At 40.6% G+C, this 26,859-nt stretch overlaps 1 protein-coding gene across 3 annotated transcripts in view; it reads right to left on the bottom strand.

Moving 5' to 3' along the window:
* ripor2 (RHO family interacting cell polarization regulator 2) overlaps positions 1 to 26,859 on the bottom strand; it is a 103,907-nt gene that overhangs the window by 33,409 nt on the left and 43,639 nt on the right. For 2 of the 3 annotated variants that reach the window (XM_065020253.1, XM_065020254.1), the window contains exons 5-6: positions 889 to 912; positions 532 to 585 (exon numbers count right to left, since the gene is read on the bottom strand). In XM_065020253.1, coding sequence (XP_064876325.1) covers positions 532 to 585; positions 889 to 912 — 78 coding nt within the window. Of the gene's footprint in view, positions 1 to 531; positions 586 to 728; positions 849 to 888; positions 913 to 26,859 lie in introns of those variants that run through there. The other variant, XM_029662838.2, reaches the window with a different exon arrangement.

The following is a 26,859-nucleotide window of genomic DNA, read 5'->3' as shown; positions in this document are numbered from 1 at the left end:
GATTAACATTAAAGGACATGTGTGTGTGTGTGTGTGTGTGTGTGTGTGTGCTCAAGGCCTTTGCTCTCAGCAAATACATTTGAGACCTCAGAGGTCAAAAGGTCAAACCAGAGTAGTTGACATTAAGGGCGGTGTCCACAACACTGACAATCTATCTACAACACTGACAATCTATCTACAACACTGACAATCTATCTACAACACTGGTTGATGGTTGGAGAGTATGGTTCAGCTTTGATGGAAGGGTCCATAGCAACACTCATTAGCTGCTGTTGCTAGTGCGTGGGGAGGCTGGCTGAGCTGTCACGGAGTGTGCTGGCATGTGGGGGTGGCACAGAGGGCACAAAGAGAGGAGGAGGAAAAGTGGACGGGAGAGGGCACAGTTTTAACCCTCTCTGAAGCACTTCATGCTCTCGTAAGGCTCTCAGATGGAAGGGTTTTCACTCAGTATGCTGGCTCACAGATTGGGCTACAGCAGAATCTATCCAAGGCAGTGCAGGAACACAGTCTGCTCTGCTAGTATGGAAATACCTTGCTCATGTGAAACTCCAACCGCCTCATGTACCTCTCGATGGTTTTGATTTGCTGCAGACAGAAATAGAACAAGCTAGAGTTAAAATAGGTTGGTGACAAGAGAAGATATTGTCAGTAAATCACGCATCTACGCCTCTAAACCATGACAGCAGTTAAAACAGAGGGTAACATGATCAAAGAGGTTAGACTTTCACCTGAGAGGAGACTATGGTACGGTAATCTAATCCCTCCTCTTGACTTTACCTGGCAGGAAACTTCATTAAATGTAAACACACACAAACACACACTTCAAAGAACCATCCCATCCCCACTCTGACAGAAAGGTTAGGCAGGCGCTACCCTCCACTCACTCACCTTGTCAAGGTCATACAGTACTCCCTGGGGGGAAAAACACACACGCACGCGCACACACACACACACACACACACACACACACACACACACACACACACACACACACACACACACACACACACGTTAGTTACTGCACAGTATATGGAGGCACAGCTCACGTCTACACAATTAAACGCGGTTGTCTGACATCAAAAGGAATATGATTTCTATTAAAACAGCCTCCTCTCATGGAGAGGCTGTCTTCAGTTAGAAGAGCTGAAATGTGTTTGTTCTGTGACTAGCGTAGTAGCTACCAGCTTCAGAATCCAGGTGAGAGGCATCTTATGTGAAATGTCACGGTGATGAAACAACACCATTATCATTAACAACATTATCATCAGACTAATTAGAATGAGGAGACGTGAGGTTCGCTAGCAGTGTTAATCAACCCAGTCCTCTGGGACTACCGTTTCTCATATCGGATCCCAACACTAGCAGTGTTAATCAACCCAGGCCTCTGGGACTACCGTTTCCCATATCGGATCCCAACACTAGCAGTGTTAATCAACCCAGGCCTCTGGGACTACCGTTTCTCATATCGGATCCCAACACTAGCAGTGTTAATCAACCCAGGCCTCTGGGACTACCGTTTCCCATATCGGATCCCAACACTAGCAGTGTTAATCAACCCAGTCCTCTGGGACTACCGTTTCTCATATCGGATCCCAACACTAGCAGTGTTAATCAACCCAGGCCTCTGGGACTACCGTTTCCCATATCGGATCCCAACACTAGCAGTGTTAATCAACCCAGGCCTCTGGGACTACCGTTTCCCATATCGGATCCCAACACTAGCAGTGTTAATCAACCCAGGCCTCTGGGACTACCGTTTCCCATATCGGATCCCAACACTAGCAGTGTTAATCAACCCAGGCCTCTGGGACTACCGTTTCCCATATCGGATCCCAACACTAGCAGTGTTAATCAACCCAGTCCTCTGGGACTACCGTTTCCCATATCGGATCCCAACACTAGCACATCTGATTCATATAATCAAGGGCTTGATTAACAGTAGACTAGCCAAGGGCTTGATGAATAGTAAACTAGCAGAGAGCTTGATGAACAGCAGACTAGTCAAGGGCTTGTTGAATAGTAGACTAGCCAAGGGCTTGATGAAAAGTAGACTAATTCAAGGGCTTGATTAACATTAGACTAGCCAAGGGCTTGATGAATAGTAGACTAGCCAAGGGCTTGATGAAAAGTAGACTAATTCAAGGGCTTGATTAACATTAGACTAGTCAAGGGCTTGATTAACAGTAGACTAGCCAAGGGCTTGATGAATAGTACATTTACATTTAAGTCATTTAGCAGACGCTCTTATCCAGAGCGACTTACAATCAGTAAGTCGCTAGTAGACTAGCAGAGGGCTTGATGAATAGCAGACTAGTCAAGGGCTTTTTGAATAGTAGACTAGCCAGGGGCTTGATGAAAAGTAGACAAATTCAAGGGCTTGATGACTAGTAGACTAGTCAAGGGCTAGTTGAATAGAAGACTAGTCAAGGGATTGATGAATAGTAAACTAGTCAAGGGCTTGATGAATAGTAGACTAAATCAAGGGCTTGATGAATAGTAGACTCGTCAAGGGCTTGATGAATAGTAGACTAGTCAAGGGCTTGATGAATAGTAGACTAGTCAAGGGCTTGATGAATAGTAGACTAGTCAAGGGCTAGTTGAATAGAAGACTAGTCAAGGGCTTGATGAATAGTAAACTAGTCAAGGGCTTGCTGAATAGTAGACTAGTTCAAGGGCTTGATGAATAGTATACTAGTTCAAGGGCTTGATGAATAGTAGACTAGTTCAAGGGCTTGATGAATAGTAGACTAGTTCAAGGGCTTGATGAATAGTAGACTAGTTCAAGGGCTTGATGAATAGTAGACTCGTCAAGGGCTTGATGAATAGTAGACTAGTCAAGGGCTAGTTGAATAGAAGACTAGTCAAGGGCTTGATGAATAGAAGACTAGTCAAGGGCTTGATGAATAGTAGACTAGTCAAGGGCTTGATGAATAGTATACTAGTTCAAGGGCTTGATGAATAGTAGACTAGTCAAGGGCTTGATGAATAGTAGACTAGTCAAGGGCTAGTTGAATAGAAGACTAGTCAAGGGCTTGATGAATAGTAAACTAGTCAAGGGCTTGATGTATAGTAGACTAGTCAAGGGCTTGATGAATAGTAGACTAGTTCAAGGGCTTGATGAATAGTAGACTAGTTCAAGGGCTTGATGAATAGTAGACTAGTTCAAGGGCTTGATGAATAGTAGACTAGTTCAAGGGCTTGATGAATAGTAGACTAGTTCAAGGGCTTGATGTATAGTAGACTAGTCAAGGGCTTGATGAATAGTAGACTAGTTCAAGGGCTTGATGAATAGTAGACTCGTCAAGGGGTTGATGAATAGTAGACTAGTCAAGGGCTTGATGAATAGTAGACTAGTCAAGGGCTTGATGAATAGTAGACTCGTCAAGGGCTTGATGAATAGTAGACTCGTCAAGGGCTTGATGAATAGTAGACTAGTTCAAGGGCTTGATGAATAGTAGACTAGTTCAATGGCTTGATGAATAGTAGACTAGTCAAGAGCTTGATGAATAGTAGACTAGTTCAAGGGCTTGATGAATAGTAGACTTGTCAAGGGCTTGATGAACAGTAGACTAGTCAAGAGCTTGATGAATAGTATACTAGTTCAAGGGCTTGATGAATAGTAGACTTGTCAAGGGCTTGATGAATAGTAGACTAGTCAAGGGCTAGTTGAATAGAAGACTAGTCAAGGGCTTGATGAATAGTAAACTAGTCAAGGGCTTGATGTATAGTAGACTAGTCAAGGGCTTGATGAATAGTAGACTAGTTCAAGGGCTTGATGAATAGTAGACTAGTTCAAGGGCTTGATGAATAGTAGACTAGTCAAGGGCTTGTTGAATAGTAGACTAGTTCAAGGGCTTGATGAATAGTAGACTAGTTCAAGGGCTTGATGAATAGTAGACTTGTCAAGGGCTTGATGAATAGTAGACTTGTCAAGGGCTTGATGAACAGTAGACTAGTTCAAGGGCTAGTTGAATAGAAGACTAGTCAAGGGCTAGTTGAATAGAAGACTAGTCAAGGGCTTGATGAATAGTAAACTAGTCAAGGGCTTGATGTATAGTAGACTAGTCAAGGGCTTGATGAATAGTAGACTAGTTCAAGGGCTTGATGAATAGTAGACTCGTCAAGGGCTTGATGAATAGTAGACTAGTTCAAGGGCTTGATGAATAGTAGACTAGTTCAAGGGCTTGATGAATAGTAGACTAGTTCAAGGGCTTGATGTATAGTAGACTAGTCAAGGGCTTGATGAATAGTAGACTAGTTCAAGGGCTTGATGAATAGTAGACTAGTTCAAGGGCTTGATGAATAGTAGACTAGTTCAAGGGCTTGATGAATAGTAGACTTGTCAAGGGCTTGATGAATAGTAGACTAGTCAGGGGCTTGATGAATAGTAGACTAGTTCAAGGGCTTGATGAATAGTAGACTAGTTCAAGGGCTTGATGAATAGTAGACTCGTCAAGGGCTTGATGAATAGTAGACTCGTCAAGGGCTTGATGAATAGTAGACTAGTCAAGGGCTTGATGAATAGTAGACTCGTCAAGGGCTTGATGAATAGTAGACTCGTCAAGGGCTTGACGAATAGTAGACTCGTCAAGGGCTTCATGAATAGTAGACTAGTCAAGGGCTAGTTGAATAGAAGACTAGTCAAGGGCTTGATGAATAGTAAACTAGTCAATGGCTTGATGTATAGTAGACTAGTCAAGGGCTTGATGAATAGTAGACTAGTTCAAGGGCTTGTTGAATAGTAGACTAGTTCAAGGGCTTGATGAATAGTAGACTAGTTCAAGGGCTTGATGAATAGTAGACTCGTCAAGGGCTTGATGAATAGTAGACTAGTCAAGGGCTTGATGAATAGTAGACTAGTCAAGGGCTTGATGAATAGTAGACTAGTTCAAGGGCTTGATGAATAGTAGACTAGTTCAAGGGCTTGATGAATAGTAGACTCGTCAAGGGCTTGATGAATAGTAGACTAGTCAAGGGCTTGATGAATAGTAGACTAGTCAAGGGCTTGATGAATAGTAGACTCGTCAAGGGCTTGATGAATAGTAGACTAGTCAAGGGCTTGATGAATAGTAGACTCGTCAAGGGCTTGATGAATAGTAGACTCGTCAAGGGCTTGATGAATAGTAGACTCGTCAAGGGCTTCATGAATAGTAGACTAGTCAAGGGCTAGTTGAATAGAAGACTAGTCAAGGGCTTGATGAATAGTAAACTAGTCAATGGCTTGATGTATAGTAGACTAGTCAAGGGCTTGATGAATAGTAGACTAGTTCAAGGGCTTGTTGAATAGTAGACTAGTTCAAGGGCTTGATGAATAGTAGACTAGTTCAAGGGCTTGATGAATAGTAGACTCGTCAAGGGCTTGATGAATAGTAGACTAGTCAAGGGCTTGATGAATAGTAGACTAGTCAAGGGCTTGATGAATAGTAGACTAGTTCAAGGGCTTGATGAATAGTAGACTAGTTCAAGGGCTTGATGAATAGTAGACTCGTCAAGGGCTTGATGAATAGTAGACTAGTCAAGGGCTTGATGAATAGTAGACTAGTCAAGGGCTTGATGAATAGTAGACTCGTCAAGGGCTTGATGAATAGTAGACTAGTCAAGGGCTAGCTGAATAGAAGACTAGTCGAGGGCTTGATGAATAGTAAACTAGTCAAGGGCTAGTTGAATAGAAGACTAGTTCAAGGGCTTGATGAATAGTAGACTAGTTCAAGGGCTTGATGAATAGTAGACTAGGTCAAGGGCTTGATGAATAGTAGACTAGTTCAAGGGCTTGATGAATAGTAGACTAGTTCAAGGGCTTGATGAATAGTAGACTAGTTCAAGGGCTTGATGAATAGTAGACTAGTTCAAGGGCTTGATGAATAGTAGACTAGTTCAAGGGCTTGATGAATAGTAGACTAGCCAAGGGCTTGATGAAAAGTAGACTAATTCAAGGGCTTGATTAACATTAGACTAGCCAACGGCTTGATGAATAGTAGACTAGCCAAGGGCTTGATGAAAAGTAGACTAATTCAAGGGCTTGATTAACATTAGACTAGTCAAGGGCTTGATTAACAGTAGACTAGCCAAGGGCTTGATGAATAGTACATTTACATTTAAGTAATTTAGCAGACGCTCTTATCCAGAGCGACTTACAATCAGTAAGTCGCTAGTAGACTAGCACAGGGCTTGATGAATAGTAGACTAGTCAAGGGCTAGTTGAATAGAAGACTAGTCAAGGGATTGATGAATAGTAAACTAGTCAAGGGCTTGATGTATAGTAGACTAAATGAAGGGCTTTTTGAATAGTAGACTAGTCAAGGGCTTGATGAATAGTAGACTAAATGAAGGGCTTGATGAATAGAAGACTAGTCAAGGGCTTGATGAATAGTAAACTGGTCAAGGGCTTGATGAATAGAAGACTAGTCAAGGGCTTGATGAATAGAAGACTAGTCAAGGGCTTGATGAATAGTAAACTGGTCAAGGGCTTGATGAATAGTAGACTAGTCAAGGGCTTGATGAATAGTAGACTAGCTCAAGGGCTTGATGAATAGTATACTAGTTCAAGGGCTTGATGAATAGTAGACTAGTCAAGGGCTTGATGAATAGTAGACTAGTCAAGGGCTAGTTGAATAGAAGACTAGTCAAGGGCTTGATGAATAGTAAACTGGTCAAGGGCTTGATGAATAGTAGACTAGTCAAGGGCTTGATGAATAGTAGACGAGTCAAGGGCTAGTTGAATAGAAGACTAGTCGAGGGCTTGATGAATAGTAAACTAGTCAAGGGCTTGATGTATAGTAGACTAGTCAAGGGCTTGATGAATAGAAGACTAGTCAAGGGCTTGATGAATAGTAAACTGGTAAAGGGCTTGATGAATAGTAGACTAGTCAAGGGCTTGATGAATAGTATACTAGTTCAAGGGCTTGATGAATAGTAGACTAGTCAAGGGCTTGATGAATAGTAGACTAGTCAAGGGCTAGTTGAATAGAAGACTAGTCAAGGGCTTGATGAATAGTAAACTAGTCAAGGGCTTGATGTATAGTTGACTAGTCAAGGGCTTGATGAATAGTAGACTAGTTCAAGGGATTGATGAATAGTAGACTAGTTCAAGGGCTTGATGAATAGTAGACTAGTTCAAGGGCTTGATGAATAGTAGACTAGTTCAAGGGCTTGATGTATAGTAGACTAGTCAAGGGCTTGATGAATAGTAGACTAGTTCAAGGGCTTGATGAATAGTAGACTAGTTCAAGGGCTTGATGAATAGTAGACTAGTTCAAGGGCTTGATGAATAGTAGACTAGTCAAGGGCTAGCTGAATAGAAGACTAGTCGAGGGCTTGATGAATAGTAAACTAGTCAAGGGCTTGATGTATAGTAGACTAGTCAAGGGCTTGATGAATAGAAGACTAGTCAAGGGCTTGATGAATAGTAAACTGGTAAAGGGCTTGATGAATAGTAGACTAGTCAAGGGCTTGATGAATAGTATACTAGTTCAAGGGCTTGATGAATAGTAGACTAGTCAAGGGCTTGATGAATAGTAGACTAGTCAAGGGCTAGTTGAATAGAAGACTAGTCAAGGGCTTGATGAATAGTAAACTAGTGAAGGGCTTGATGTATAGTAGACTAGTCAAGGGCTTGATGAATAGTAGACTAGTTCAAGGGCTTGATGAATAGTAGACTAGTTCAAGGGCTTGATGAATAGTAGACTAGTTCAAGGGCTTGATGAATAGTAGACTAGTTCAAGGGCTTGATGTATAGTAGACTAGTCAAGGGCTTGATGAATAGTAGACTAGTTCAAGGGCTTGATGAATAGTAGACTAGTTCAAGGGCTTGATGAATAGTAGACTCGTCAAGGGGTTGATGAATAGTAGACTAGTCAAGGGCTTGATGAATAGTAGACTCGTCAAGGGCTTGATGAATAGTAGACTCGTCAAGGGCTTGATGAATAGTAGACTAGTCAAGGGCTAGTTGAATAGAAGACTAGTCAAGGGCTTGATGAATAGTAAACTAGTCAAGGGCTTGATGTATAGTAGACTAGTCAAGGGCTTGATGTATAGTAGACTAGTTCAAGGGCTTGTTGAATAGTAGACTAGTTCAAGGGCTTGATGAATAGTAGACTAGTTCAATGGCTTGATGAATAGTATACTAGTCAAGAGCTTGATGAATAGTAGACTAGTTCAAGGGCTTGATGAATAGTAGACTTGTCAAGGGCTTGATGAATAGTAGACTAGTCAAGGGCTAGTTGAATAGAAGACTAGTCAAGGGCTTGATGAATAGTAAACTAGTCAAGGGCTTGATGTATAGTAGACTAGTCAAGGGCTTGATGAATAGTAGACTAGTTCAAGGGCTTGATGAATAGTAGACTAGTCAAGGGCTTGTTGAATAGTAGACTAGTTCAAGGGCTTGATGAATAGTAGACTAGTTCAAGGGCTTGATGAATAGTAGACTTGTCAAGGGCTTGATGAATAGTAGACTTGTCAAGGGCTTGATGAACAGTAGACTAGTTCAAGGGCTAGTTGAATAGAAGACTAGTCAAGGGCTAGTTGAATAGAAGACTAGTCAAGGGCTTGATGAATAGTAAACTAGTCAAGGGCTTGATGTATAGTAGACTAGTCAAGGGCTTGATGAATAGTAGACTAGTTCAAGGGCTTGATGAATAGTAGACTCGTCAAGGGCTTGATGAATAGTAGACTAGTTCAAGGGCTTGATGAATAGTAGACTAGTTCAAGGGCTTGATGTATAGTAGACTAGTCAAGGGCTTGATGAATAGTAGACTAGTTCAAGGGCTTGATGAATAGTAGACTAGTTCAAGGGCTTGATGAATAGTAGACTAGTTCAAGGGCTTGATGAATAGTAGACTTGTCAAGGGCTTGATGAATAGTAGACTAGTCAGGGGCTTGATGAATAGTAGACTAGTTCAAGGGCTTGATGAATAGTAGACTAGTTCAAGGGCTTGATGAATAGTAGACTCGTCAATGGCTTGATGAATAGTAGACTCGTCAAGGGCTTGATGAATAGTAGACTAGTCAAGGGCTTGATGAATAGTAGACTCGTCAAGGGCTTGATGAATAGTAGACTCGTCAAGGGCTTGATGAATAGTAGACTCGTCAAGGGCTTCATGAATAGTAGACTAGTCAAGGGCTAGTTGAATAGAAGACTAGTCAAGGGCTTGATGAATAGTAAACTAGTCAATGGCTTGATGTATAGTAGACTAGTCAAGGGCTTGATGAATAGTAGACTAGTTCAAGGGCTTGTTGAATAGTAGACTAGTTCAAGGGCTTGATGAATAGTAGACTAGTTCAAGGGCTTGATGAATAGTAGACTAGTCAAGGGCTTGATGAATAGTAGACTAGTCAAGGGCTTGATGAATAGTAGACTAGTTCAAGGGCTTGATGAATAGTAGACTAGTTCAAGGGCTTGATGAATAGTAGACTCGTCAAGGGCTTGATGAATAGTAGACTAGTCAAGGGCTTGATGAATAGTAGACTAGTCAAGGGCTTGATGAATAGTAGACTCGTCAAGGGCTTGATGAATAGTAGACTAGTCAAGGGCTAGCTGAATAGAAGACTAGTCGAGGGCTTGATGAATAGTAAACTAGTCAAGGGCTTGATGTATAGTAGACTAGTCAAGGGCTTGATGAATAGTAGACTAGTTCAAGGGCTTGATGAATAGTAGACTAGTTCAAGGGCTTGATGAATAGTAGACTAGTTCAAGGGCTTGATGAATAGTAGACTAGTTCAAGGGCTTGATGAATAGTAGACTAGTTCAAGGGCTTGATGAATAGTAGACTAGTCAAGGGCTTGATGAATAGTAGACTAGTTCAAGGGCTTGATGAATAGTAGACTAGTTCAAGGGCTTGATGAATAGTAGACTAGTTCAAGGGCTTGATGAATAGTAGACTAGTTCAAGGGCTTGATTAATAGTAGACTAGTCAAGGGCTTGATGAATAGTAGACTAGTCAAGGGCTTGATGAATATTAGACTAGTCAAGGGCTTGATGAACAGTAGACTAGTCAAGGGCTTGATGAATAGTAGACTAGTTCAAGGGCTTGATGAATAGTAGACTCGTCAAGGGCTTGATGAATAGTAGACTAGTCAAGGGCTAGTTGAATAGAAGACTAGTTCAAGGGCTTGATGAATAGTAGACTAGTTCAAGGGCTTGATGAATAGTAGACTAGGTCAAGGGCTTGATGAATAGTAGACTAGTTCAAGGGCTTGATTAATAGTAGACTAGTTCAAGGGCTTGATGAATAGTAGACTAGTTCAAGGGCTTGATGAATAGTAGACTAGTTCAAGGGCTTGATGAATAGTAGACTAGCCAAGGGCTTGATGAAAAGTAGACTAATTCAAGGGCTTGATTAACATTAGACTAGCCAAGGGCTTGATGAATAGTAGACTAGCCAAGGGCTTGATGAAAAGTAGACTAATTCAAGGGCTTGATTAACATTAGACTAGTCAAGGGCTTGATTAACAGTAGACTAGCCAAGGGCTTGATGAATAGTACATTTACATTTAAGTAATTTAGCAGACGCTCTTATCCAGAGCGACTTACAATCAGTAAGTCGGTAGTAGACTAGCACAGGGCTTGATGAATAGCAGACTAGTCAAGGGCTTTTTGAATAGTAGACTAGCCAGGGGCTTGATGAAAAGTAGACAAATTCAAGGGCTTGATGAATAGTAGACTAGTCAAGGGCTAGTTGAATAGAAGACTAGTCAAGGGATTGATGAATAGTAAACTAGTCAAGGGCTTGATGTATAGTAGACTAAATGGAGGGCTTTTTGAATAGTAGACTAGTCAAGGGCTTGATGAATAGTAGACTAAATGAAGGGCTTGATGAATAGTAGACTCGTCAAGGGCTTGATGAATAGTAGACTAGTCAAGGGCTAGTTGAATAGAAGACTAGTCAAGGGCTTGATGAATAGTAAACTAGTCAAGGGCTTGATGAATAGTAGACTAGTTCAAGGGCTTGATGAATAGTAGACTAGTTCAAGGGCTTGATTAATAGTAGACTAGTCAAGGGCTTGATGAATAGTAGACTAGTCAAGGGCTTGATGAATATTAGACTAGTCAAGGGCTTGATGAACAGTAGACTAGTCAAGGGCTTGATGAATAGTAGACTAGTTCAAGGGCTTGATGAATAGTAGACTCGTCAAGGGCTTGATGAATAGTAGACTAGTCAAGGGCTAGTTGAATAGAAGACTAGTTCAAGGGCTTGATGAATAGTAGACTAGTTCAAGGGCTTGATGAATAGTAGACTAGGTCAAGGGCTTGATGAATAGTAGACTAGTTCAAGGGATTGATGAATAGTAGACTAGTTCAAGGGCTTGATGAATAGTAGACTAGTTCAAGGGCTTGATGAATAGTAGACTAGCCAAGGGCTTGATGAAAAGTAGACTAATTCAAGGGCTTGATTAACATTAGACTAGCCAAGGGCTTGATGAATAGTAGACTAGCCAAGGGCTTGATGAAAAGTAGACTAATTCAAGGGCTTGATTAACATTAGACTAGTCAAGGGCTTGATTAACAGTAGACTAGCCAAGGGCTTGATGAATAGTACATTTACATTTAAGTAATTTAGCAGACGCTCTTATCCAGAGCGACTTACAATCAGTAAGTCGGTAGTAGACTAGCACAGGGCTTGATGAATAGCAGACTAGTCAAGGGCTTTTTGAATAGTAGACTAGCCAGGGGCTTGAAGAAAAGTAGACAAATTCAAGGGCTTGATGAATAGTAGACTAGTCAAGGGCTAGTTGAATAGAAGACTAGTCAAGGGATTGATGAATAGTAAACTAGTCAAGGGCTTGATGTATAGTAGACTAAATGAAGGGCTTTTTGAATAGTAGACTAGTCAAGGGCTTGATGAATAGTAGACTAAATGAAGGGCTTGATGAATAGTAGACTCGTCAAGGGCTTGATGAATAGTAGACTAGTCAAGGGCTAGTTGAATAGAAGACTAGTCAAGGGCTTGATGAATAGTAAACTAGTCAAGGGCTTGATGAATAGTAGACTAGTTCAAGGGCTTGATGAATAGTATACTAGTTCAAGGGCTTGATGAATAGTAGACTAGTTCAAGGGCTTGATGAATAGTAGACTCGTCAAGGGCTTGATGAATAGTAGACTAGTCAGGGGCTTGATGAATAGTAGACTAGTTCAAGGGCTTGATGAATAGTAGACTAGTTCAAGGGCTTGATGAATAGTAGACGCGTCAAGGGCTTGATGAATAGTAGACTAGTCAAGGGCTAGTTGAATAGAAGACTAGTCAAGGGCTTGATGAATAGTAAACTGGTCAAGGGCTTGATGAATAGAAGACTAGTCAAGGGCTTGATGAATAGAAGACTAGTCAAGGGCTTGATGAATAGTAAACTGGTCAAGGGCTTGATGAATAGTAGACTAGTCAAGGGCTTGATGAATAGTAGACTAGCTCAAGGGCTTGATGAATAGTATACTAGTTCAAGGGCTTGATGAATAGTAGACTAGTCAAGGGCTTGATGAATAGTAAACTAGTCAAGGGCTAGTTGAATAGAAGACTAGTCAAGGGCTTGATGAATAGTAAACTGGTCAAGGGCTTGATGAATAGTAGACTAGTCAAGGGCTTGATGAATAGTAGACGAGTCAAGGGCTAGTTGAATAGAAGACTAGTCAAGGGCTAGCTGAATAGAAGACTAGTCGAGGGCTTGATGAATAGTAAACTAGTCAAGGGCTTGATGTATAGTAGACTAGTCAAGGGCTTGATGAATAGTAGACTAGTTCAAGGGCTTGATGAATAGTAGACTAGTTCAAGGGCTTGATGAATAGTAGACTAGTTCAAGGGCTTGATGAATAGTAGACTAGTTCAAGGGCTTGATGAATAGTAGACTAGTCAAGGGCTTGATGAATAGTAGACTAGTTCAAGGGCTTGATTAATAGTAGACTAGTCAAGGGCTTGATGAATAGTAGACTAGTCAAGGGCTTGATGAATAGTAGACTAGTCAAGGGCTTGATGAATAGTAGACTAGTCAAGGGCTTGATGAACAGTAGACTAGTCAAGGGCTTGATGAATAGTAGACTAGTTCAAGGGCTTGATGAATAGTAGACTCGTCAAGGGCTTGATGAATAGTAGACTAGTCAAGGGCTAGTTGAATAGAAGACTAGTTCAAGGGCTTGATGAATAGTAGACTAGTTCAAGGGCTTGATGAATAGTAGACTAGGTCAAGGGCTTGATGAATAGTAGACTAGTTCAAGGGCTTGATGAATAGTAGACTAGTTCAAGGGCTTGATGAATAGTAGACTAGTTCAAGGGCTTGATGAATAGTAGACTAGTTCAAGGGCTTGATGAATAGTAGACTAGTTCAAGGGCTTGATGAATAGTAGACTAGTTCAAGGGCTTGATGAATAGTAGACTAGTTCAAGGGCTTGTTGAATAGTAGACTAGCCAAGGGCTTGATGAATAGTAGACTAGCCAAGGGCTTGATGAAAAGTAGACTAATTCAAGGGCTTGATTAACATTAGACTAGTCAAGGGCTTGATTAACAGTAGACTAGCCAAGGGCTTGATGAATAGTACATTTACATTTAAGTCATTTAGCAGACGCTATAATCCAGAGCGACTTACAATCAGTAAGTCGCTAGTAGACTAGCAGAGGGCTTGATGAATAGCAGACTAGTCAAGGGCTTTTTGAATAGTAGACTAGCCAGGGGCTTGATGAAAAGTAGACAAATTCAAGGGCTTGATGAATAGTAGACTAGTCAAGGGCTAGTTGAATAGAAGACTAGTCAAGGGATTGATGAATAGTAAACTAGTCAAGGGCTTGATGTATAGTAGACTAGTCAAGGGCTTGATGAATAGTAGACTAAATCAAGGGCTTGATGAATAGTAGACTCGTCAAGGGCTTGATGAATAGTAGACTAGTCAAGGGCTTGATGAATAGTAGACTAGTCAAGGGCTTGATGAATAGTAGACTAGTCAAGGGCTAGTTGAATAGAAGACTAGTCAAGGGCTTGATGAATAGTAAACAAGTCAAGGGCTTGATGAATAGTAGACTAGTTCAAGGGCTTGATGAATAGTATACTAGTTCAAGGGCTTGATGAATAGTAGACTAGTTCAAGGGCTTGATGAATAGTATACTAGTTCAAGGGCTTGATGAATAGTAGACTAGTTCAAGGGCTTGATGAATAGTAGACTCGTCAAGGGCTTGATGAATAGTAGACTAGTCAGGGGCTTGATGAATAGTAGACTAGTTCAAGGGCTTGATGAATAGTAGACTCGTCAAGGGCTTGATGAATAGTAGACTCGTCAAGGGCTTGATGAATAGTAAACTAGTCAAGGGCTTGATGAATAGTAGACTAGTTCAAGGGCTTGATGAATAGTATACTAGTTCAAGGGCTTGATGAATAGTATACTAGTTCAAGGGCTTGATGAATAGTAGACTAGTTCAAGGGCTTGATGAATAGTAGACTAGTTCAAGGGCTTGATGAATAGTAGACTCGTCAAGGGCTTGATGAATAGTAGACTAGTCAGGGGCTTGATGAATAGTAGACTAGTTCAAGGGCTTGATGAATAGTAGACTAGTTCAAGGGCTTGATTAACATTAGACTAGCCAAGGGCTTGATGAATAGTAGACTAGCCAAGGGCTTGATGAAAAGTAGACTAATTCAAGGGCTTGATTAACATTAGACTAGTCAAGGGCTTGATTAACAGTAGACTAGCCAAGGGCTTGATGAATAGTACATTTACATTTAAGTAATTTAGCAGACGCTCTTATCCAGAGCGACTTACAATCAGTAAGTCGCTAGTAGACTAGCACAGGGCTTGATGAATAGCAGACTAGTCAAGGGCTTTTTGAATAGTAGACTAGCCAGGGGCTTGATGAAAAGTAGACAAATGCAAGGGCTTGATGAATAGTAGACTAGTCAAGGGCTAGTTGAATAGAAGACTAGTCAAGGGATTGATGAATAGTAAACTAGTCAAGGGCTTGATGTATAGTAGACTAAATGAAGGGCTTTTTGAATAGTAGACTAGTCAAGGGCTTGATGAATAGTAGACTAAATGAAGGGCTTGATGAATAGTAGACTAGTCAAGGGCTTGATGAATAGTAGACTAGTCAAGGGCTAGTTGAATAGAAGACTAGTCAAGGGCTTGATGAATAGTAAACTAGTCAAGGGCTTGATGAATAGTAGACTAGTTCAAGGGCTTGATGAATAGTATACTAGTTCAAGGGCTTGATGAATAGTATACTAGTTCAAGGGCTTGATGAATAGTAGACTAGTTCAAGGGCTTGATGAATAGTAGACTAGTTCAAGGGCTTGATGAATAGTAGACTCGTCAAGGGCTTGATGAATAGTAGACTAGTCAGGGGCTTGATGAATAGTAGACTAGTTCAAGGGCTTGATGAATAGTAGACTAGTTCAAGGGCTTGATGAATAGTAGACGCGTCAAGGGCTTGATGAATAGTAGACTAGTCAAGGGCTAGTTGAATAGAAGACTAGTCAAGGGCTTGATGAATAGTAAACTGGTCAAGGGCTTGATGAATAGAAGACTAGTCAAGGGCTTGATGAATAGAAGACTAGTCAAGGGCTTGATGAATAGTAAACTGGTCAAGGGCTTGATGAATAGTAGACTAGTCAAGGGCTTGATGAATAGTAGACTAGCTCAAGGGCTTGATGAATAGTATACTAGTTCAAGGGCTTGATGAATAGTAGACTAGTCAAGGGCTTGATGAATAGTAGACTAGTCAAGGGCTAGTTGAATAGAAGACTAGTCAAGGGCTTGATGAATAGTAAACTGGTCAAGGGCTTGATGAATAGTAGACTAGTCAAAGGCTTGATGAATAGTAGACGAGTCAAGGGCTAGTTGAATAGAAGACTAGTCAAGGGCTAGCTGAATAGAAGACTAGTCGAGGGCTTGATGAATAGTAAACTAGTCAAGGGCTTGATGTATAGTAGACTAGTCAAGGGCTTGATGAATAGTAGACTAGTTCAAGGGCTTGATGAATAGTAGACTAGTTCAAGGGCTTGATGAATAGTAGACTAGTTCAAGGGCTTGATTAATAGTAGACTAGTTCAAGGGCTTGATTAATAGTAGACTAGTCAAGGGCTTGATGAATAGTAGACTAGTCAAGGGCTTGATGAATAGTAGACTAGTCAAGGGCTTGATGAATAGTAGACTAGTCAAGGGCTTGATGAACAGTAGACTAGTCAAGGGCTTGATGAATAGTAGACTAGTTCAAGGGCTTGATGAATAGTAGACTAGTCAAGGGCTTGATGAATAGTAGACTAGTCAAGGGCTAGTTGAATAGAAGACTAGTTCAAGGGCTTGATGAATAGTAGACTAGTTCAAGGGCTTGATGAATAGTAGACTAGGTCAAGGGCTTGATGAATAGTAGACTAGTTCAAGGGCTTGATGAATAGTAGACTAGTTCAAGGGCTTGATGAATAGTAGACTAGTTCAAGGGCTTGATGAATAGTAGACTAGTTCAAGGGCTTGATGAATAGTAGACTAGTTCAAGGGCTTGTTGAATAGTAGACTAGCCAAGGGCTTGATGAATAGTAGACTAGCCAAGGGCTTGATGAAAAGTAGACTAATTCAAGGGCTTGATTAACATTAGACTAGTCAAGGGCTTGATTAACAGTAGACTAGCCAAGGGCTTGATGAATAGTACATTTACATTTAAGTCATTTAGCAGACGCTCTTATCCAGAGCGACTTACAATCAGTAAGTCGCTAGTAGACTAGCAGAGGGCTTGATGAATAGCAGACTAGTCAAGGGCTTTTTGAATAGTAGACTAGCCAGGGGCTTGATGAAAAGTAGACAAATTCAAGGGCTTGATGAATAGTAGACTAGTCAAGGGCTAGTTGAATAGAAGACTAGTCAAGGGATTGATGAATAGTAAACTAGTCAAGGGCTTGATGTATAGTAGACTAAATGAAGGGCTTTTTGAATAGTAGACTAGTCAAGGGCTTGATGAATAGTAGACTAAATGAAGGGCTTGATGAATAGTAGACAAATTCAAGGGCTTGATGAATAGTAGACTAGTCAAGGGCTAGTTGAATAGAAGACTAGTCAAGGGCTTGATGAATAGTAAACTAGTCAAGGGCTTGATGAATAGTAGACTAGTTCAAGGGCTTGATGAATAGTATACTAGTTCAAGGGCTTGATGAGTAGTATACTAGTTCAAGGGCTTGATGAATAGTAGACTAAAGGGCTTGATGAATAGTAGACTAGTCAAGGGCTTGATGAATATAGACTAGTCAGGGCTTGATGAATAGGAGACTAGTCAGGGCTTGATGAATAGTAGACTAGTTCAAGGGCTTGATGAATAGTAGACTAGTTCAAGGGCTTGATGAATAGTAGACGCGTCAAGGGCTTGATGAATAGTAGACTAGTCAAGGGCTAGTTGAATAGAAGACTAGTCAAGGGCTTGATGAATAGTAAACTGGTCAAGGGCTTGATGAATAGAAGACTAGTCAAGGGCTTGATGAATAGAAGACTAGTCAAGGGCTTGATGAATAGTAAACTGGTCAAGGGCTTGATGAACTAGACTTCAAGGGCTTGATGAATAGTAGACTAGCTCAAGGGCTTGATGAATAGTATACTAGTTCAAGGGCTTGATGAATAGTAGACTAGTCAAGGGCTTGATGAATAGTAGACTAGTCAAGGGCTAGTTGAATAGAAGACTAGTCAAGGGCTTGATGAATAGTAAACTGGTCAAGGGCTTGATGAATAGTAGACTAGTCAAGGGCTTGATGAATAGTAGACGAGTCAAGTTGAATAGAAGACTAGTCAAGGGCTAGCTGAATAGAAGACTAGTCGAGGGCTTGATGAATAGTAAACTAGTCAAGGGCTTGATGTATAGTAGACTAGTCAAGGGCTTGATGAATAGTAGACTAGTTCAAGGGCTTGATGAATAGTAGACTAGTTCAAGGGCTTGATGAATAGTAGACTAGTTCAAGGGCTTGATGAATAGTAGACTAGTTCAAGGGCTTGATTAATAGTAGACTAGTCAAGGGCTTGATGAATAGTAGACTAGTCAAGGGCTTGATGAATAGTACATTTACATTTAAGTCATTTAGCAGACGCTCTTATCCAGAGCGACTTACAATCAGTAAGTCGCTAGTAGACTAGCAGAGGGCTTGATGAATAGCAGACTAGTCAAGGGCTTTTTGAATAGTAGACTAGCCAGGGGCTTGATGAAAAGTAGACAAATTCAAGGGCTTGATGAATAGTAGACTAGTCAAGGGCTAGTTGAATAGAAGACTAGTCAAGGGATTGATGAATAGTAAACTAGTCAAGGGCTTGATGTATAGTAGACTAGTCAAGGGCTTGATGTATAGTAGACTAAATCAAGGGCTTGATGAATAGTAGACTCGTCAAGGGCTTGATGAATAGTAGACTAGTCAAGGGCTAGTTGAATAGAAGACTAGTCAAGGGCTTGATGAATAGTAAACTAGTCAAGGGCTTGATGAATAGTAGACTAGTTCAAGGGCTTGATGAATAGTATACTAGTTCAAGGGCTTGATGAATAGTAGACTAGTTCAAGGGCTTGATGAATAGTATACTAGTTCAAGGGCTTGATGAATAGTAGACTAGTTCAAGGGCTTGATGAATAGTAGACTCGTCAAGGGCTTGATGAATAGTAGACTAGTCAGGGGCTTGATGAATAGTAGACTAGTTCAAGGGCTTGATGAATAGTAGACTCGTCAAGGGCTTCATGAATAGTAGACTCGTCAAGGGCTTGATGAATAGTAGACTAGTCAAGGGCTAGTTGAATAGAAGACTAGTCAAGGGCTTGATGAATAGAAGACTAGTCAAGGGCTTTTTGAATAGTAGACTAGCCAGGGGCTTGATGAAAAGTAGACAAATTCAAGGGCTTGATGAATAGTAGACTAGTCAAGGGCTAGTTGAATAGAAGACTAGTCAAGGGATTGATGAATAGTAAACTAGTCAAGGGCTTGATGTATAGTAGACTAGTCAAGGGCTTGATGAATAGTAGACTAAATCAAGGGCTTGATGAATAGTAGACTAGTCAAGGGCTAGTTGAATAGAAGACTAGTCAAGGGCTTGATGAATAGTAAACTAGTCAAGGGCTTGATGAATAGTAGACTAGTTCAAGGGCTTGATGAATAGTATACTAGTTCAAGGGCTTGATGAATAGTAGACTAGTTCAAGGGCTTGATGAATAGTATACTAGTTCAAGGGATTGATGAATAGTAGACTAGTTCAAGGGCTTGATGAATGAGATAGGGCTTGATGAATAGTAGACTAGTCAGGGGCTTGATGAATAGTAGACTAGTTCAAGGGCTTGATGAATAGTAGACTCGTCAAGGGCTTGATGAATAGTAGACTCGTCAAGGGCTTGATGAATAGTAGACTAGTGAAGGGCTAGTTGAATAGAAGACTAGTCAAGGGCTTGATGAATAGAAGACTAGTTCAAGGGCTTGATGAATAGTATACTAGTTCAAGGGCTTGATGAATAGTAGACTAGTCAAGGGCTTGATGAATAGTAGACTAGTCAAGGGCTTGATGAATAGTAAACTGGTCAAGGGCTTGATGAATAGTAGACTAGTCAAGGGCTTGATGAATAGTAGACGAGTCAAGGGCTAGTTGAATAGAAGACTAGTCAAGGGCTTGATGAATAGTAAACTAGTCAAGGGCTTGATGAATAGTAGACTAGTCAGGGGCTTGATGAATAGTAGACTAGTTCAAGGGCTTGATGAATAGTAGACTAGTTCAAGGGCTTGATGAATAGTAGACTCGTCAAGGGCTTGATGAATAGTAGACTCGTCAAGGGCTTGATGAATAGTAGACTAGTTCAAGGGCTTGATGAATAGTAGACTAGTTCAAGGGCTTGATGTATAGTAGACTAGTCAAGGGCTTGATGAATAGTAGACTAGTTCAAGGGCTTGATGAATAGTAGACTAGTTCAAGGGCTTGTTGAATAGTAGACTAGTTCAAGGGCTTGATGAATAGTAGACTAGTTCAAGGGCTTGATGAATAGTAGACTAGTTCAAGGGCTTGATGAATAGTAGACTAGTCAAGGGCTTGATGAATAGTAGACTAGTCAAGGGCTTGATGAATAGTAGACTCGTCAAGGGCTTGATGAATAGTAGACTCGTCAAGGGCTTGATGAATAGTAGACTCGTCAAGGGCTTGATGAATAGTAGACTAGTCAAGGGCTAGCTGAATAGAAGACTAGTCGAGGGCTTGATGAATAGTAAACTAGTGCAGGGCTTGATGTATAGTAGACTAGTCAGGGGCTTGATGAATAGTAGACTAGTTCAAGGGCTTGATGAATAGTAGACTAGTTCAAGGGCTTGATGAATAGTATAGTCAAGGGCTTGATGAATAGTAGACTAGTCAAGGGCTTGATGAATAGTAGACTAGTCAAGGGCTTGATGAATAGTAGACTAGTCAAGGGCTTGATGAACAGTAGACTAGTCAAGGGCTTGATGAATAGTAGACTAGTTCAAGGGCTTGATGAATAGTAGACTCGTCAAGGGCTTGATGAATAGTAGACTAGTCAAGGGCTAGTTGAATAGAAGACTAGTTCAAGGGCTTGATGAATAGTAGACTAGTTCAAGGGCTTGATGAATAGTAGACTAGGTCAAGGGCTTGATGAATAGTAGACTAGTTCAAGGGCTTGATGAATAGTAGACTAGTTCAAGGGCTTGATGAATAGTAGACTAGTTCAAGGGCTTGATGAATAGTAGACTAGTTCAAGGGCTTGATGAATAGTAGACTAGTTCAAGGGCTTGATGAATAGTAGACTAGTCAAGGGCTTGATGAATAGTAGACTAGTCAAGGGCTTGATGAATAGTAGACTAGTCAAGGGCTTGATGAACAGTAGACTAGTCAAGAGCTTGATGCATAGTAGACTAGTCAGGGGCTTGATGAATAGTAGACTAGTCAGGGGCTTGATGAATAGTAGACTAGTTCAAGGGCTTGATGAATAGTAGACTAGTTCAAGGGCTTGATGAATAGTAGACTAGTTCAAGGGCTTGATGAATAGTAGACTAGTCAAGGGCTTGATGAATAGTAGACTAGTCAAGGGCTTGATGAATAGTAGACTCGTCAAGGGCTTGATGAATAGTAGACTCGTCAAGGGCTTCATGAATAGTAGACTAGTCAAGGGCTAGTTGAATAGAAGACTAGTCAAGGGCTTGATGAATAGTAAACTAGTCAATGGCTTGATGTATAGTAGACTAGTCAAGGGCTTGATGAATAGTAGACTAGTTCAAGGGCTTGTTGAATAGTAGACTAGTTCAAGGGCTTGATGAATAGTAGACTAGTTCAAGGGCTTGATGAATAGTAGACTAGTTCAAGGGCTTGATGAATAGTAGACTAGTCAAGGGCTTGATGAATAGTAGACTAGTCAAGGGCTTGATGAATAGTAGACTAGTCAAGGGCTTGATGAATAGTAGACTAGTCAAGATCTTGATGAATAGTAGACTAGTCAGGGGCTTGATGAATAGTAGACTAGATCAAGGGCTTGATGATGAATAGTAGACTCGTCAAGGGCTTGATGAATAGTAGACTAGTCAAGGGCTTGATGAATAGTAGACTAGTCAAGGGCTTGATGAATAGTAGACTCGTCAAGGGCTTGATGAATTGTAGACTCGTCAAGGGCTTGATGAATAGTAGACTCGTCAAGGGCTTGATGAATAGTAGACTAGTTCAAGGGCTTGATTAATAGTAGACTAGTCAAGGGCTTGATGAATAGTAGACTAGTCAAGGGCTTGATGAATAGTAGACTCGTCAAGGGCTTGATGAATAGTAGACTAGTCAAGGGCTTGATGAATAGTAGACTCGTCAAGGGCTTGATGAATAGTAGACTAGTCAAGGGCTAGTTGAATAGAAGACTAGTTCAAGGGCTTGATGAATAGTAGACTAGTTCAAGGGCTTGATGAATAGTAGACTAGGTCAAGGGCTTGATTAATAGTAGACTAGTTCAAGGGCTTGATGAATAGTAGACTAGTTCAAGGGCTTGATGAATAGTAGACTAGTTCAAGGGCTTGATGAATAGTAGACTAGTTCAAGGGCTTGATGAATAGTAGACTAGTTCAAGGGCTTGATGAATAGTAGACTAGTCAAGGGCTTGATGAATGAATCAAGGGTAGAGTTCAACTTGATGAACAGTAGACTAGTCAAGAGCTTGATGAATAGTAGACTAGTTCAAGGGCTTGATGAATAGAATTTAAGTCATTTAGCAGACGCTCTATCCAGAGCGACTTACAATCAAGTAGGCAGAGGGCTTGATGAATAGCAGACTAGTCAAGGGCTTTTGAATAGTAGACTAGCCAGGGGCTTGATGAAAAGTAGACAAATTCAAGGGCTTGATGAATAGTAGACTAGTAGTTGAATAGAAGACTAGTCAAGGGCTTGATGAATAGTAAACTAGTCAAGGGCTTGATGTATAGTAGACTAAATGAAGGGCTTTTTGAATAGTAGACTAGTCAAGGGCTTGATGAATAGTAGACTAAATGAAGGGCTTGATGAATAAGGTCAAGGGCTTGATGAATAGTAGACTAGTAGTTGAATCAAGACTAGTCAAGGGCTTGATGAACAGTAGACTAGTCAAGAGCTTGATGAATAGTAGACTAGTTCAAGGGCTTGATGAATAGTAGACTAGTTCAAGGGCTTGATGAATAGTAGACTAGTTCAAGGGCTTGATGAATAGTAGACTAGTTCAAGGGCTTGATGAATAGTAGACTAGTTCAAGGGCTTGATGAATAGTAGGCTTGATGAATAGGAGACTAGTCAGGGGCTTGATGAATAGTAGACTAGTTCAAGGGCTTGATGAATAGTAGACTAGTTCAAGGGCTTGATGAATAGTAGACTAGTCAAGGGCTTGATGAATTAGACTAGTCAAGGGCTAGTTGAATAGAAGACTAGTCAAGGGCTTGATGAATAGTAAACTAGTCAAGGGCTTGCTGAATGATAGAAGGGCTTGATGAATAGAAGACTAGTCAAGGGCTTGATGAATAGTAGACTAGTCAAGGGCTTGATGAATAGTAGACTAGTCAAGGGCTTGATGAATAGTAGACTAGTTCAAGGGCTTGATGAATAGTAGACTAGTTCAAGGGCTTGATGAATAGTAGACTAGTCAAGGGCTTGATGAATAGTAGACTAGTCAAGGGCTTGATGAATAGTAGACTAGTCAAGGGCTTGATGAATAGTAAACTGGTCAAGGGCTTGATGAATAGTAGACTAGTCAAGGGCTTGATGAATAGTAGACTAGTCAAGGGCTAGTTGAATAGAAGACTAGTCGACTGAATAGAAGACTTCAGGGCTTGATGAATAGTAGACTAGTCAAGGGCTTGATGAATAGTAGACTAGTCAAGAGCTTGATGAATAGTAGACTAGTTCAAGGGCTTGTTGAATAGTAGACTAGTTCAAGGGCTTGATGAATAGTAGACTAGTTCAAGGGCTTGATGAATAGTAGACTAGTTCAAGGGCTTGATGAATAGTAGACTAGTTCAAGGGCTTGATTAATGAATAGTAGACTAGACTAGTCAAGGGCTTGATGAATAGTAGACTAGTCAAAGGCTTGATGAATAATAGTAGACTAGCTTTGAAAGCAGGGCTTGAATGAGATAGCCAGGGGCTTGATGAGTAGACAAATTCAAGGGCTTGATGAATAGTAGACTAGTCAAGTTGAATAGAAGACTTCAAGGGATTGATGAATAGTAAACTAGTCAAGGGCTTGATGAATAGTAGACTAGTCAAGGGCTTGATGAATAGTAGACTAAATCAAGGGCTTGATGAATAGTAGACTAGTTCAAGGGCTTGATGAATAGTAGAGTCAAGGGCTAGTTGAATAGAAGACTAGTCAAGGGCTTGATGAATAGTAAACTAGTCAAGGGCTTGATGAATAGTAGACTAGTTCAAGGGCTTGATGAATAGTAGACTAGTTCAAGGGCTTGATGAATAGTAGACTAGTTCAAGGGCTTGATGAATAGTATACTAGTTCAAGGGCTTGATGAATAGTAGACTAGTTCAAGGGCTTGATGAATAGTAGACTGATGAATAGTCAAGGGCTTGATGAATAGTAGACTAGTTCAAGGGCTTGATGAATAGTAGACTAGCTTCATGAATAGTAGACTCGTCAAGGGCTTGATGAATAGTAGACTAGTCAAGGGCTAATTGAATAGAAGACTAGTCAAGGGCTTGATGAATAGAAGACTAGTCAAGGGCTTTTTGAATAGTAGACTAGCCAAGGGCTTGATGAAAAGTAGACAAATTCAAGGGCTTGATGAATAGTAGACTAGTCAAGGGCTGAATAGAAGATGAATGAATAGTAGACTAGTCAAGGGCTTGATGAATAGTAGACTAGTCAAGGGCTTGATGAATAGTAGACTAAATCAAGGGCTTGATGAATAGTAGACTAGTCAAGGGCTTGATGAATAGTAGACTTGATGAATAGTAAACTAGTCAAGGGCTTGATGAATAGGCTTGATGAATAGTAGACTAGTTCAAGGGCTTGATGAATAGTAGACTAGTTCAAGGGCTGAATAGTAGACTAGTTCAAGTAGAGTTGATGAATAGTCTAGTTCAAGGGCTTGATGAATAGTAGACTAGTCAAGGGCTTGATGAATAGTAGACTAGTCAGGGCTTGATGAATAGTAGACTAGTTCAAGGGCTTGATGAATAGTAGACTAGTCAAGGGCTTGTTCAAGGGCTTGATGAATAGTAGACTAGTCAAGGGGCTTTGTTGAATGATGAATAAAGACTAGTTCAAGGGCTTGATGAATAGTAGACTAGTTCAAGGGCTTGATGAATAGTAGACTAGTCAAGGGCTTGATGAATAGTAGACTAGTCAAGGGCTTGATGAATAGTAGAGGGCTAGTCAAGGGCTTGATGAATAGTAGACTAGTTGAATCTAGTCAAGGGCTTGATGAATAGTAGACTAGTCAAGGGCTTGATGAATAGTAGACTAGTTCAAGGGCTTGTTGAATAGTAGACTAGTTCAAGGGCTTGATGAATAGTAGACTAGTTCAAGGGCTTGATGAATAGTAGACTAGTCAAGGGCTTGATGAATAGTAGACTCAAGGGCTTGATGAATAGTAGACTAGTTCAAGGGCTTGATGAATATAGTAGACTAGTTCAAGGGCTTGATGAATAGTAGACTAGTCAAGGGCTTGATGAATAGTAGACTAGTCAAGGGCTTGATGAATAGTAGACTAGTTCAAGGGCTTGATGAATAGTAGACTAGTTCAAGGGCTTGATGAATAGTAGACTAGTTCAAGGGCTTGATGAATAGTAGACTAGTTCAAGGGCTTGATGAATAGTAGACTAGTCAAGGGCTTGATGAATAGTAGACTAGTCAAGGGCTTGATGAATAGTAGACTAGTCAAGTGCTTGATGAATAGTAGACTAGTCAAGGGCTTGATGAATAGTAGACAGTCAAGGGCTTGATGAATAGTAGACTCGTCAAGGGCTTGATGAATAGTAGACTCGTCAAGGGCTTGATGAATAGTAGACTAGTCAAGGGCTTGATGAATAGTAGCTTGATGAATAGTAGACTAGTCAGGGCTTGATGAATAGTAGACTAGTCAAGGGCTTGATGAATAGTAGACTAGTTCAAGGGCTTGATGAATAGTAGACTAGTCAAGGGCTTGATGAATAGTAGACTAGTCAAGGGCTTGATCAGTAGACTAGTCAAGGGCTTGATGAATAGTAGACTAGTCAAGGGCTTGATGAATAGTAGACTAGTCAAGGGCTTGATGAATAGTAGACTAGTCAAGGGCTTGATGAATAGTAGACTAGTCAAGTGCTTGATGAATAGTAGACTAGTCAAGGGCTTGATGAATAGTAGACTAGTCAAGGGCTTGATGAATAGTAGACTAGCTTCAATAGGCTTGATGAATAGTAGACTAGTTCAAGGGCTTGATGAATAGTAGACTAGTCAAGGGCTTGATGAATAGTAGACTAGTTCAAGGGCTTGATGAATAGTAGACTAGCTTGATGAAAGGGCTAGTTTGATGAATAGTAGACTAGTTCAAGGGGGCTTGATGAATAGTAGACTAGTTCAAGGGCTTGATGAATAGTAGACTAGTCAAGGGCTTGATGAATAGTAGACTAGTCAAGGGCTTGATGAATAGTAGACTAGTCAAGGGCTTGATGAATAGTAGACTAGTCAAGGGCTTGATGAATAGTAGACTAGTCAAGGGCTTGATGAATAGTAGACTAGTCAAGGGCTTGATGAATAGTAGACTAGTTCAAGGGCTTGTTGAATAGTAGACTAGTTCAAGGGCTTGATGAATAGTAGACTAGTTCTTGATGAAAGGGCTTGATGAATAGTAGACTAGTCAAGGGCTTGATGAATAGTAGACTAGTCAAGGGTGATGAATAGTAGACTAGTCAATGAATAGTAGACTAGTCAAGGGCTGATGAATAGAAGACTAGTCAAGGGCTTGATGAATAGTAGACTAGTCAAGGGCTTGATGAATAGTAGACTAGTCAAGAGCTTGATGAATAGTAGACTAGTTCAAGGGCTTGTTGAATAGTAGACTAGTTCAAGGGCTTGATGAATAGTAGACTAGTTCAAGGGCTTGATGAATAGTAGACTAGTTCAAGGGCTTGATGAATAGTAGACTAGTTGAGGACTTGTCAATGAATAGTAGACTAGTCAAGGGCTTGATGAATAGTAGACTAGTCAAGGGCTTGATGAATAGTAGACTAGTTCAAGGGCTTGATGAATAGTAGACTCAAGGGCTTGATGAATAGTAGACTAGTTCAAGGGCTTGATGAATAGTAGACTAGTCAAGGGCTTGATGAATAGTAGACTAGTCAAGAGCTTGATGAATAGTAGACTAGTTCAAGGGCTTGATGAATAGTAGACTAGTTCAAGGGCTTGATGAATAGTAGACTAGTCAAGAAGCTTGATGAATAGTAGACTAGTCAAGGGC

The sequence above is a fragment of the Oncorhynchus nerka genome, linkage group LG7 (assembly GCF_034236695.1).
Source record: "Oncorhynchus nerka isolate Pitt River linkage group LG7, Oner_Uvic_2.0, whole genome shotgun sequence".
Taxonomy (NCBI): domain Eukaryota; kingdom Metazoa; phylum Chordata; class Actinopteri; order Salmoniformes; family Salmonidae; genus Oncorhynchus; species Oncorhynchus nerka.
This window is presented reverse-complemented; position numbering and strand designations above follow the sequence as displayed.